The 13,282-nt window shown below is 40.5% G+C and overlaps 1 protein-coding gene across 2 annotated transcripts in view; it reads right to left on the bottom strand.

Annotated features, from left to right (window-relative positions):
- Nucleotides 1–13,282, bottom strand: part of LOC122799823 (dihydropyrimidinase-related protein 3) — a 1,038,656-nt gene that overhangs the window by 279,088 nt on the left and 746,286 nt on the right. For both annotated transcript variants that reach the window (XM_044069139.1, XM_044069140.1), the window contains exon 8: nucleotides 6,243–6,363. In XM_044069139.1, coding sequence (XP_043925074.1) covers nucleotides 6,243–6,363 — 121 coding nt within the window. The remainder of the gene's footprint in view (nucleotides 1–6,242; nucleotides 6,364–13,282) is intronic.

The raw sequence follows: 13,282 nt of genomic DNA, 5'->3' as shown, positions 1-13,282 counted from the left end.
GGATTTTTTGAACTACATCTTCCCGCCTTCTGATTCCTGGTGTAGGATTGTTGAGGGGCGGAAAAGCATATGCCCATGGCAGACAGGGTCTTTCCATCCTTCTCACACCTGGCTAATGTATCTTTAACTTTTGGGCTAAACAAGAAGGACTCATCAACAGGAGCATTGACTAAGAAAGACTTGAAGGGGTCCACAAAGTTGCACAAGACCATCCAGGCATGACGTCTCATGACAGCACCTGAACCGGCTGCTCTGGCTGCTCCCTCAGTTGTATGGGCAATCAATCTCACGGCGGAGTTAGAAATAGACTTGTACGGTGGCAAGCTGACAGGCAACTTTATCATGCACCTCTTCAGGCAATACCCCTGCAAGGTTCCCGAAAGGTCTGTAATCAGGTCCCTTTGGTGACCGTAAAGCGAAGGTTGCTGAAGCATAAGTCCACTTCCCTAGTCTGTCTATCATTTGTGACTCCCTGTTTGGAGGATAGACAGTCGAACTTTCTTCAGCAAGTTTTTTCTTAGTGGCCATTGCCATAACCATAGAATCTACTGCTACGCTTCTGGACCAGTGGGGGTGGTCTTGTGGTGGAGATAGGAATTTATCAGGTCTTCCGGGAATCAGCTCAATGGAGTCAGGGGCCTTCCAGTCATGCTGTATGATGAGCACTCATCTGCAGGTGGAGTCAACCAGGAAGTAGAGGGTTGAGCACAGAAAGCCTGCAAGAATACAGATTCCTCAGGAGAAGGGTTGATGAGCTTCCAGTCATCCCTCTGCTTTAGGATCCCCAATATGTCTCTGAATGAAACATCCTCATGGGGTGACCATGGGAACACTTCTCCCGCATCAAAATCTATATCTTCGGTGAGGGATTCCTGAGGGGAATCAATGTGCTTCCTCTTGCACATTCTCTTTCGGGGTGGCTCCTCAGTTGGACCTTCTGAGGAGGACTCCAAAAGTGGGTGACCTGAAGTAGGGTTTCTTGCTGCTCCTGTGCCCAATGTCCAAGTGTAATGGGCTGTGTCAGCTGCATACCAGAGGAAAAGAAAAAATCATGTTCCGACGCTGGGGGTGCCAATTGCATGCTTGGAGAAGCAAGAGCCCTCTCCATCACCTGGAAGGCAGCCCCACTCGAAGAGGGATGTGAGCCTGGAATCAATAAGGACAACCTCAGAAATGGGGTCACACCCCACACTGACAAGTCTGTCTCCAGGGTTGGAGCTCTGAGAGGACTAGGAGCTGCCGAAAAAATCGGAACCATAGATGGCGCCATAGAAAAAATTGGCACCGGCAGGCCAGTCTCGGTCCCAAGGGTGAATCGGCTGAGAATGGACTGAAGTCCACAGGTGGAGGGGTGGGAGGGAACCGTGGAAGGACAGGAACCAGGAAAAAAGTTGGTTGGAGGATGGATGGTACCAAGGCAAAAAAAGCCTGAGAGGAGTTGAAGAGAATATAGATTGGTTGGGTGGAAAAAAGGGAAACCTCAACAAGGAAGGGAGATCTGGGGGGGGGGTTGGAATGCCTGGCTGAGCTGAGAGCTGGCGACAAGTCTACATCGAGAGTCGGATACCTTTGGTTGGTTGAACAGGTGGTTATCCCAGAAGGAGAGTCAGTTCTCTTGAGAAAAGGGACTATACTGTTGTCCAAAAAAGGGATCAATTTTTAGTGAATATCTGGTGCAGGCATTATAGTAGTCGGTTCTGTAGAAGGTGTTGACTTTGGCATCCTGCCCAGATTTGGGGCATCTTTTGCATTTATTTATTTGGTTGTTTGAACCTGGTCGTCCCTTTCTTATCAGACATAGTTTACACACAAAATAGATACAACCTTGACTAAACAAAGACACGTTAATTAGTCAAACCCCAAGAGGCAAACACACACAGATTGAAAAGAAAGATCTCTGAAACTAGAAGAAATAAAATAAATATCTACTAGCTGACTGAAAGATGGCTTGGCATGTCTTGAGAAGTACACGGCAAATGAGATCTGAAGAGAGGAGGAGAGGGGTACTATGTGTATGATAGCTTGAGGGTTTTTTGGCTGGCGCGAGTAAGGAATGAATGAAGATTTACAACATCAGATATACTATTTACACAAAAATTCAAGTAATATTGTTTGGAGTACTTTGGAAAACATGTAGGTGCATCACAGTCAACTAATTCTTATGGAGTAAATTTCAAATTGTGTGCTTAGACTACTTGCTTTATCTGTTGTTATTTGTACAAAAGGGTCTTTTAAATGAGATAGGAAAGAAAGTTATGTACTTACCATCATGACAAATATGTGTGATTGGGTCCAGTCTTCAGTACCATCAAGATTTAAACAGCAGATCTTAGTCAGCTCAACACAGGTACATAGGTTATAGGTTCATAGGTAAGTACTAGGCTAGCTGCCGCTAAGGGCCATTTTAAGCCTAGCCAATTTTACTTTTTGTGCTCAAAATAAACCTATCCCATTTGGTTAGAGACTGATCTTATGCATCCCATGGCTGATAATTATGTATCACACCTAAGGAGAATAACTCAGATCATACCTAGATAATTTAAGGGGACCTGTGCATGGGAAAAAGCATTTAGGAGCTGCTTCTGTCCATTAACAGTGCAGAGGGCAGTCCTAGGTTAAATTCTGTTTTATGAAGAATGTGAAACTTTCCCAGGCTCTATCACCTCCCCATATTAACAATGCTCCACATTCCTCAATTTACAGTGTGCTGCTTGAAAATGGAGCTCAAATGGAAAAAAAAGAAAGAAAAAAAACAAGCATACATACACACTATAAGCCTGAATTCAACTGAAGAATGTCCCTTTAGACCTCATCTGCCTAAAGTCAAGGGAAAGAGGGTGAGATTTTGAAGAAAACAGACCATGATCATGTGGATCTATCATGATGGTAAATAAAGATCTTTTCTATCTGACCATATGGTATATCTTTTTTAATACCATTATGCCAGAGTTCCAAGCTCGTCTTCCTCTGTGGCATCATGAAACCAGATTTTGTATGACAGTGGCCTGCACCTCATCACATCCAGCTCATGGTATTTTTTACAAATGTGTTCAGAAAAACCGATGTTACAGTCACAAAGATATTGCCTAAACATGAGTTTTGGGAAAAAAAGCTTGTGATGTGACCACTTCCAAAACCAAATGTGATGTAGGCAAAACAAGCAAACTTTTGTGGCAATTTCAATAACAAAACACAGCACTCTTTAAAAGTCAGCTGGCAGAAAACTTGATAGAAGCACAATAAACCAATTATTGAGGCTGTAATTGATTTTGTCTTTCTACATAAAAACTTGTTTTATTTATTTTTATAAGGTTGAGAATAAAATTCATAACTTTACAAATTACCCATTATGTATCTATTACTACTGATTATATATTGAAATATTAATTTCTAATTCAACCTTTTTCATATACAAACATATAACTAAACCTAGTACAATAAAATAAATTAACCATATAAATTATGTACAATGTATGCTTTTTCATATTAAAGTATTTGTCGAGCAATTCTATTAATTTCAATACCTGTAAGAATAATATTCAATAAAAGTCGTAGATGTGAAGAAACTACCACAGTTGACATAATAGTTAAGCTCTTCACTGCTCATGCACAAGATAAAAGGTTCAGTTCTAACTTCTAGCCAATGCCTACATGGAGTTTGTATGTTCTCTCGCTGGGTCTCTGTGGGGATCCCAAAATCATGCTGTTTCCACCTCAGACTCACTCAGGAATGGAACTGTGGGCAGTAGCACAGACTCTAGCTGATGCCTACAGGGGGAAGAATTGTACAGATCAAATATGGTGCACAGTATCTTCAAGACAGGAGAACAATAATCACAGACTGTTTATAGTGTCAGAGCTAGCCATTCGAAAGTGTAAAAATTAGCTCTCGGTGATTCAGTCATGTTGATTAATGATGACAAATGGGGATGGGTATTATGTGCCCCCATTGACCAGTGTGTGCCTGCCATAAAGTTGAGCAGATACAATAAGCTACTGGCTGAACAGTGTTCAATCGCCCAGACTGGGTTACATGTGATAGCTCTGACAGAAAGTTGAATGTAAAACCAATCATCTTGCCAGACATGTAGGTTCACTGACAGGATGGAGCTTAGAAGAGGATGACATCATTGTAAGGAGGAAGATGGCCATCCTATGTATCCAGGAGACAAAATGGAACTCCATTCCTACTTGTTCTCTAATTGGAAGTGCAATTGCACTTTCCCCACCTAGCCTTCTACTCTCTACACTAATTGTAGTTCCATAGTACTCCTATTTCCAACAACTTTGCTCCTGGATTTTACTTATTCTTTATTGTTGTCTTGTGTATATTATGTAAATATTGTAAATAGTTTGCTCTCCCTTTTATCCCCCTCCCTAACATTTATGCTTGTTCTACCACTCTGCCATAACAATACTCAGATTCCATGTAACCTTTTTAACCAACCATGTCAATATATGACTCATATGCTATGTAACCAACGTACCTCATACTGTCTCTATATTACAATTTAACTGTATCCATAAAACTTAATAGTATCTGTTGAATCTTAATGTATCTGAATCTTTGAATCTTAATTTTAATTTTATCTGTTGTATTTTAATGTTTAATATGTAATGTGGAGCTTTTCTCCCCAGGTCTCAATGGACCTCCCCAGTCATCAAACTGAAATGAATAAATAAATAAAGCAAAGACACTTGGCTTGGGATCCAGAATCTACTACTCAGAAGGAGGACAGACAAGGGAATTATGGCAAGGGAGATGCCTCAGAAGACAGTGAAGGATGTTGTCATAATTAGTGATAGACTCAAAGCAATCAGACTCCAGTGATTACTAATCATATCCCTGTCCCACTGCAGGGTTGTGATAATGAAGAAAAAAGTGCATTCAGACAGCAGTTGTAGGATCTACTAGATATAAAGCAAGACAAGATGAACAGGTGTTGATAATGGGGGACTTGAATGCACACATATTGGGGCATACAGAGTAGGATATCAGGAATGCCCTAGTCCACAGGGGTGGGACAACAGGAATAAAGAAGGAGAGGCCACTCAAGACGTCTGTCTGGCAAATGGATTAATGGTGGCCAACACATGGTTTAACAAGAGAGACAGTCACAAGATCACATACAAAACTGGCCAACATGCAACTCAGGCAGTTTTCCTCCTAGTAATGAAAAGGCACTGGGGTAGAACCAAAGATAGTATAAACCACTGGTTGCCACAATCATCTAAAAGCATTGGTCAGAGAAGGCTCTAAGGTCAACAAAGATTAGACTGAAGACCTGAAAGCTGATCAGAGTGAAAGTACAACACTTCATGGATGCACCCAGTTCTGTAGCACTGACCACTGAGGTCAAAGCAGGTCATCCGGGGGGGGGGGGGTTGTACATGAAGCTCTTTTTACCCCTATCATCCATGTTCAAAAAAAGTGGTGATATGGAGCTGAAGTGAAAGAAACAGTAATCACACACCAAACAGCAAATAAACACCGAAAACACCAAAGTTGGGAAGAAATCTCTTCTCCCTGCTATCTAAATTCAAAATCTTAAGTATTTAATTTCTAAAAATCTAACCCTACACCACACTACACTACAGTCCAATGAAGTGCTAAGTTAGAGGAGCATAAACAACAGTAAGGCCCCACAAAGGTTGTGGAGGTTACTACCGAGCTAATTATATGAACAGAAAAAAAGAGATAATCCAGAAAGCTCATGTCAGGTCTGGTATCCCACCTGTGACCTAGAGAATGACACGAATAGCTAATTAAAAAAAAAGAAGGATCAATGTCTAAATGGTACTGATAACTTTCTAAGTAAACTACAATAATCACAAACTAAACTGCAATAATCACAACCAAGAAGTGTGGTAAAATTTGACCATATACATAAGGCAGTGGAGCACTTAGCTGCATGGAAGAGATCATGTCCTAGTATGATGGTGGCAAACAAGATCTGAGGGAAGCTGGTCTAGATAGCACAGATGCATTGTGGGAGGGAAAGGTTTGAGGAGCTCGAGGCTGGAGCACTGGATCTATGCTGGCATAGCTCTGACAAGTGGCCCAAAGACCCAAAGTCGAAGTGAAAGGATGGAATACAAAGGATATAAGGAAATTCATCAATAAACTTGCATTTTATTTTCAGACTCCTTAACTTTTTGTGATGGATGATGCACTGCACTGCTTGTGAAGGCCTAACTGCGTAAGAATAAATCTTGGTAAGATGACACATGAAGGCACGTACCTTTTTTCTTGGCTTGTGAAATGATATCAGCAGCACTCTTGCTCATTACTTTTGTCACATACAGTGGGCAGTTGACTTGGCTGGCAATAGTTATAGCGCGGAAAACAGCTTCTGCTTCCAGCTGTAAATAAATTACACATTTAGCATTATATCATTTCTACCACCTACATTAAGACATTTTCAGAAAAAAAATAATGTACTACTACTCTTTACAAAAACACATTCTAGTCTTGTTTAAATCAAAAGCAGTAAGTTCACAAATGAGTCAGCATTTATTATAAAAATGTCAAATTCTGTATCATACATGGCTAGTATCCATAAATACAAATATGGCTACTTAACATGATCAAGCAAGCCATGCAAAAGTACAAGGATTATGATATTTTAAACTATTATTTTTTCTTTCCAATTCTCAAAGTTAGTAAGCCATATCACAGAGGGCCTCAAATTTCAAAGGCCTTATTCAAAGTTAAATTACTGTCACAAAGCAAAATCTTTCTCATAGCATCATCGTTTGTACCACGCAGAGATCTGTCTTTTATTAACTCATCCCTTAAGTCACCAAATCTGCACACTTTAGCTTTATTTCTCAGGTTAGTTATATATGCTGCAAACGTTTCACCGTGTTTTTGATCCCTTGTGTAAAATAAGTGCCTTTCCATTGTAACATTTGTCTGGGGGTTACACATTTCTCTAAATTTATGTTTTAAGTACTCTGGGTCCTCCCTTGACTCAGCCTGTACAACAAGTTTTCCCTTTCTCCAGCATAAATAGCAGGTGCATATACACATGAGCGTTCCCTTTCTATGGCTTCTGACTCAGCTAAATTAAGTAGAATAAATGCCTTTGCATGGTCATCTTTATCAGAAAATGCAGCCTGTATGAAAATGTCATACTCTTGCTCAAACACTCTCCAGTTCTCAGCAATATCACTGTCAAACACAAGTGCACAGGGTTTTCAAAATCCATCTGTCATGCCCAGAAAGTATACATGAGCACACTGAAAATATGGCCCTTTGTAATTATGTATGAACAAACTGTTCTGTGAGCTTGTAACACCATTCAAGTGCACAATAAACTTTCTGAAATACTTTATAAAATATGCCATGCAATGTCTGTACTTTGTGAAATATGCTTTGTAATGGCTGTACTTTTTGAAACAGCTTTATTGTAACACTGCACAAACATGCAAACAGTTTATATACTTCTGATAGCTTGGATATCTTTGCTTAATACGAAAATACAAATGCTTTGGGAAAATGCGGTAATTTCCCCTTATTTTATTTGTTTTATGCAATTTGGACTTTATTTCAAACATCTTCCATAGTAATTTGAATATTTTATCAATAATGTACATATCTGTTTATGAGAATATCGTTTAGAAAGTTCTGTATGCCCCTTTTCATATTATACGAATAAGAAATAGTGCTGAGCAAAATTTAATATTTACATTTGTTTCTGACCTGTTTTGCGAAGTGTTACCCCTTTTTAGGATGATTTACTCCTGTTCATTCTTCCAATCGTAGCCAAGTGCCTTTAATCGTTTCATCCATACCTTCTCAAACTTCATGCCCTTTAGACATGCTACTTCTGACACCATGTCACTCATTTGTCTCTAACACAAATAATAAGAAGGCCTGGGGTTTCATTTAGATGGTTTAATACATAGAAATACATCAGGATGGATAACAGCATCTTTAAGAACAAACTAACTGACAGAGCTTACATGCATACATGTTCACATTTCAACGGCTAACTACAAAATGGCAGTCAGGCTCACACATGCTCAGTATTTATACTCTAGTGCAAGCCCTTAGATAGCTTCTTAAAGATATTTACATACTCATTGATCTACAGTTAGCCTGAGGTTCTGAAGGTCCTGATGAGTCTTCCTGGATGTGTGGGAAAGTAGCTCTTGTCAGTGATCCATGATCCAGCGTGGTTCCATGATGTAAGAGCCTTAGAAGGGGAAACTAAATTTGCCTGGGTCAATAGGGGCGATGAGGATGATGGTGGCTATGCATATAACTGCTTTCTGTACAAATCTGAAGATTAGGGGTAAAAGAGGATAAACGTAAGTTAGCCCAGGGGCTCACTGCTTGATTGGTAATTCCCTCTCTGGGACTATCACTCAATGTGGGGGTGGGGGCAGGGTAGGGGATTACAAGAAAGAATGTATTGCATATGGGGTTGGTGAAGTAAATAGATCACAGCAAGGTTGGTCCCACTGGCTGAAAATCTTTTTGTGCCAGAATTTAACAGACCATTCGTGAGACATTATGATAGACCTGATTTGCCTCTCCGCAAGGCAATAGATCTTCCTGGGGAAGAGCACTGCAATTAAAAAGCAATGCAAATTAATCACCCCCAGCTACACTTTCATTGCTTTTTGGCATAAAGGGTAAGGTCTGGTCACTCCTTGATTGCTGATGTACACAACAACTGTCATATTGTCCATTTGGATAGAAATCATCCCTGAAATGAAGTAGTCCTGTTGCTCCTGCAATGCAAGGGGGACTGCTTGCATCCCCAAGACACTGATGTGAAGGCTGACCTCTTCCAGACTCCATAGCCTTGGGCCATCATTCCCCTGCAATGTACCTCCAACTCCAAGGAAGAGGCATGCACAGTCACTACCACTGCCAGTGGTTGGAGGACAAAGAGTGTCCTGAAATGCACAAGGGAGAATGCAGCCACCACTGTAACTCTTCCTTGCAATGGCTGGTTATGATAACTGTGTGGAACTCAGACCACTGAATCTTTAGATGCCACTGCAAAATTTGCATGTGGAATTGATCTAACTGTACCATCAAAACAGCCAAAGTCATTAGTCTCAGACCTCTGAGGACAAGGGCAGCTGTAGGGCAACTGGAGAGGAGGAGAGTCCGGATGATATTCCTTAATGTGAGAGGTTTCAAGTTTATACCCTTAAAGAAAACTAGTATTCCCAAGGCTATCAACAACATTATATCATTACACTGGACATTGTTGACCTATTTGGTTCAACATTCAATGTTTGTGAACAAAACATTTGTCTCTTTAACAAATGTTGTTTTTACAACCACTTTTTTTTTAGATGACATTGATACTTTGGATTGATTGATACACTGGAAAAGTTCATTTAATTTTTGGAATACATCAAAAGCAAGCACAACTAGCTTTTTAGGGTTTTAAAATTAGTTTTTGATGAATTATATATTGGATTTGATGTATGGTAAAGAAACAGTGACCATTTAAATAAACACACACAATTAAAATCTCAGATTCTCAAATTCTCATCTTCATTTTTCCCTTTGGGCACAAAAGTCAAAAAAAAAAATTTAAAAAATATAAGCAACTAATAAGGATGAGGATGACCTCCGAAGATTCTGATTTCTTTAGTGATTGTATAATTGAGAATTTTTTTGTTTTTTAAAAGGGGTATCCTTCATATACGATGAAGTCTATCAGGATGAACTGTGTGGAAAGGAAAAAAAGGAGAATTGCCCATACTTGGGCCGGGATGATTTAGATCTTTACCTCACATACAAAATGACCTGACCGGTTAACCATTTTTTCAATACTTTTATTATGGACTATACTGGGGATGCAGTGGAGTACTATCCTTTTTTAATTCATTTATTTCATTTTAAATTTATTTATTTCTTGAAAAACCTCCATACAATATATAATTTTTTTTAATTTATTTTATTTTTTATTTATTTTTGATTAAAATTGATTTTATCTAATTAAATTAATTATAAATCTTAAATTCCTTTTATTTTTTAAATTGATGATTGAAAAGTGTGTTGTTTTTTGTGTGTTTTTGAGAATTTGTTTTTTTTTTTGAGGAAGGAAGTTCGAAAAAGTTTTTTGTTTTGTAAGCTACAAATAAACCAGCTTTATCTATTTTACATTCATTGGATTTTTTCAACCATTTCAACACTGCATTTGGCATTTGGAATTGTGCTGTTTGGGTACCCCTTATTTGGTCTGCAGGGTGAACACTTTGTATGGTTTTTGATATTCCTTAATGCCTGCTTTATGTCTAAGGGAAGTGACACCAAATAAGATATTTCATTAATGCTTTTATGATCTTAAATGAGGCATTTAAAGGATGTTGAAGAATGGACCACTGGACTGACAGAGTCCACTGATGAATGAGTATGTTAAACTTGGCTAGAGGAATGACAGCAATAGCAGCTGACATGGATACCAAGGCTTATCAAATTAGTTGGACTGGAAGAGAAGTCTACTGTATTACTTTCCTGACCTAAGATCTGAGTGCCTGGGTTCAAGTTGGAGGAAGAGAGGCTATATGATTGACTGTGCCCAGATGAGAAATTATGAACTCCAGACTTTGTATTGGTGTCAGCTGTGACTTGTTGCAATTGATGGTGATGCCTAGATAGCAGCACAACTGGAGCAAGTAGATCCTTGCCAGCAAGAGCAGATACTTGGCTGGGGCAGCTAGGAGCCAGTCATCTAGGTATGGAAGCACTGGAAATCCCAGCAGTCTCAAGTGAGCCACTACCACTATGCATTTGGTGAACACACCGTGAACACCCTGGGGGCTGTGATGAGGCCAAAGGGCTCTGAACTGGTAATGATTGGCTCCCAGCTGAAAAAGCAGATATCTTCTGGAGCACTTGTTCATTGAAGATCTGTGAAGCACATCCAACTGTCCTTTCACAGTAGAGGCAGAATGGACTGAACCATGACCATCCAGAACCTTGAGTACTGCACAAACTTATTTAGTTTGCTGAGTTCTAGTATGAGTCCCAAGTCCCCTGTCTTTTTTGGCACTATCGTGAATGGGTCCTGGATCCTCTCTGGTCTGGGTGGGGGGACCTTCTGGATGACTCTTTTTTTCTAGCAGCTTTTTTTATTTCTAATGCTGCTGGTTCCCTCTGATTGGGTGGAATATCGGGGATTCTTTTCATTCTTGTAGGAGGAATATGGAAAAATGGTATGATATAACCTCTGGATTTAATCCTTTGCATCCAGTAATCTTTTGTTATGGATAGCCAGGCTCTTTGGTGCAGAGAAAACTACCCCCCCCCCGACTGACTCCAGAGGGTAGCAGTTGGGCCACCTTCAGAAACACTTGTAGGACTTGTCCGAAAAGGAGTCTCAGAAGCCCTGATTCTGTGGGCCACTACGGCCGCTGAGGTGGCATCTTCCATTTGAGTTCCCCCCTCTGCCCCTGCGAGAACTATCTCCACGTTCATCTTGAAAAGGACCTTGGGATTTACAGAAAGTACAGTTGTGTACACTTACCACGAATGTAGATAGATGTTTGAGTGTATTCACTGCTGAAGTCATTACATTTGGGTTATTTGCTTGCAGTAGCCCTCAGTCAGCCTGATTAACAAAGTCTTGGGTCCTGCATCGGTTACTGTCCCTTCTTCCATGACGTCAGGTCGTCAGGGGTATAAAACATGCAGCCGACGCCATTACATCAGTTTTTCTTGCCACAGATGTCAGGTGCTTTCCTAATGGGAAGCAAGTAAATCTATAAATACAAGGATATACCTCCAACAACAAAGCAAATACACCAAAAAGCTTTTAGAGCATAGTAAGTGAGGAAGCCAAAAGAAGAAAGGGGGCTGGAGGGAAGGTAACCAGGACTGCAAGAGTGAATACACTCGAACATCTACATTTATGGTAAGTGTACACAACTGTACTATGTTCTTCGTGTGTCACTGTTGCAGTCATTACATTTGGGTAGATTCCCAAAGCTAAGGTTGGGAGGAGGAATTTAAATAGAATTAGGACCAGCTATAAGGCCCTGCAAGACTGCGGTGGCAAAACCAGCTCTGGATTTAAAGAAAATTGGCAAATAATAATGCTTGGTGAAAGTATGTACAGAACTCCAGGTCGCAGCTTCTAGGATGTCCCTAGTAGGGACACCCCTGAGAAAGCCTGTAGAGGTAGATGCAGCCCTGGTGGAATGGGGTCTGATGCTCTGTGGGATAGGTTTTCCATGGTGCTTATAGCAGAAATGAATGCAGTGACCTATCCGTTTTGAAATGGTTTGTTTTGAAATAGCTTTCCCCTCTGTCCCTGCAGCAAATTACACCAGCAGTTGTTCCGATTTCCTTTGAGGTTTAGTCCTGTCCACGTAGAATCTAAGCTGTCTGTGCACATCTAAAGAGTACAGTATCCGTTCCCTTTTGTTCTGTGGGTTAGGAAAGAAGTTAGGCAAATGAATGGACTGATTAAGAGCCACATTGGATACCACCTTGGGCATGAAGGAGGGATTAGTTCTGAGGGACACCTTGTCCGCAAGAAAGATGATGAAAGGTTCCACTGCCATAAGGGCCTGTAATTTAGATATCCTTCTTGCAGAAGTGATTGCTAAAAGAAAAGCTGTTTTCCAGGAAAAAAAAATTAAATCTGCAGTAGCAGCTGGCTTGAAAGGAGGAAGAGTGAGTTTCTCCCAGACAAAGTTAAGATCCCAGGCTGGAGTTGGAGCTCTCCTGCGTGGCCTTAAATTTTTGGCTCCTCTGAGGAACTGCTTGAGCAGTGGGCGAGAGAAGAGGGGTGGCTCTGTGCTATAAACAGCTGAAATGGTTAAAACATGAATTTTGATGGAGGAAAAAGACAAGCCCTTATGATGCATCTTAGTCAAGTATTGTAGAATCTGAGGTAGATTGGACACTGCTGTGTTCATTCCTTGAGACTGGTTCCAGGCACAGAATCTTTTCCATTTTGCAGCATAAGATTTTCTAGTACTAGGCCTCCTTGCCTCTAAAATGATATCCATCACTGATTTACTGAGGGATGGTAAAGGAGAGATTAGGTAATTAGCCCGGCTGCTAGGTTCACGATTTGCAGCTGAGGGTGCAGCATCTGGTTCTCCTGCTGAGACAACACAGAAGCAGTCTGAGGCAGGTGCCATGGAGCCAAGCCTGACACACTGCGCAAGAGTGAGTACTAGTGTTGGCGAAGCCAGTCTGGTGCAATTAGAATTGTCCTTGGCTTGTCCTGTTTGATCTTTAGTAGTACCCTGGAGAGCAGAGGAAGAGGAGGAAAGGCATAAACTGATAGGTTTTTCC

This window comes from Protopterus annectens, chromosome 4.part0 (genome assembly GCF_019279795.1).
Source record: "Protopterus annectens isolate FY-2018-M chromosome 4.part0, PAN1.0, whole genome shotgun sequence".
Taxonomy (NCBI): domain Eukaryota; kingdom Metazoa; phylum Chordata; order Ceratodontiformes; family Protopteridae; genus Protopterus; species Protopterus annectens.
The sequence above is the reverse complement of the archived record's forward strand: the minus strand, read 5'-3'. Positions and strand labels throughout refer to the sequence as shown.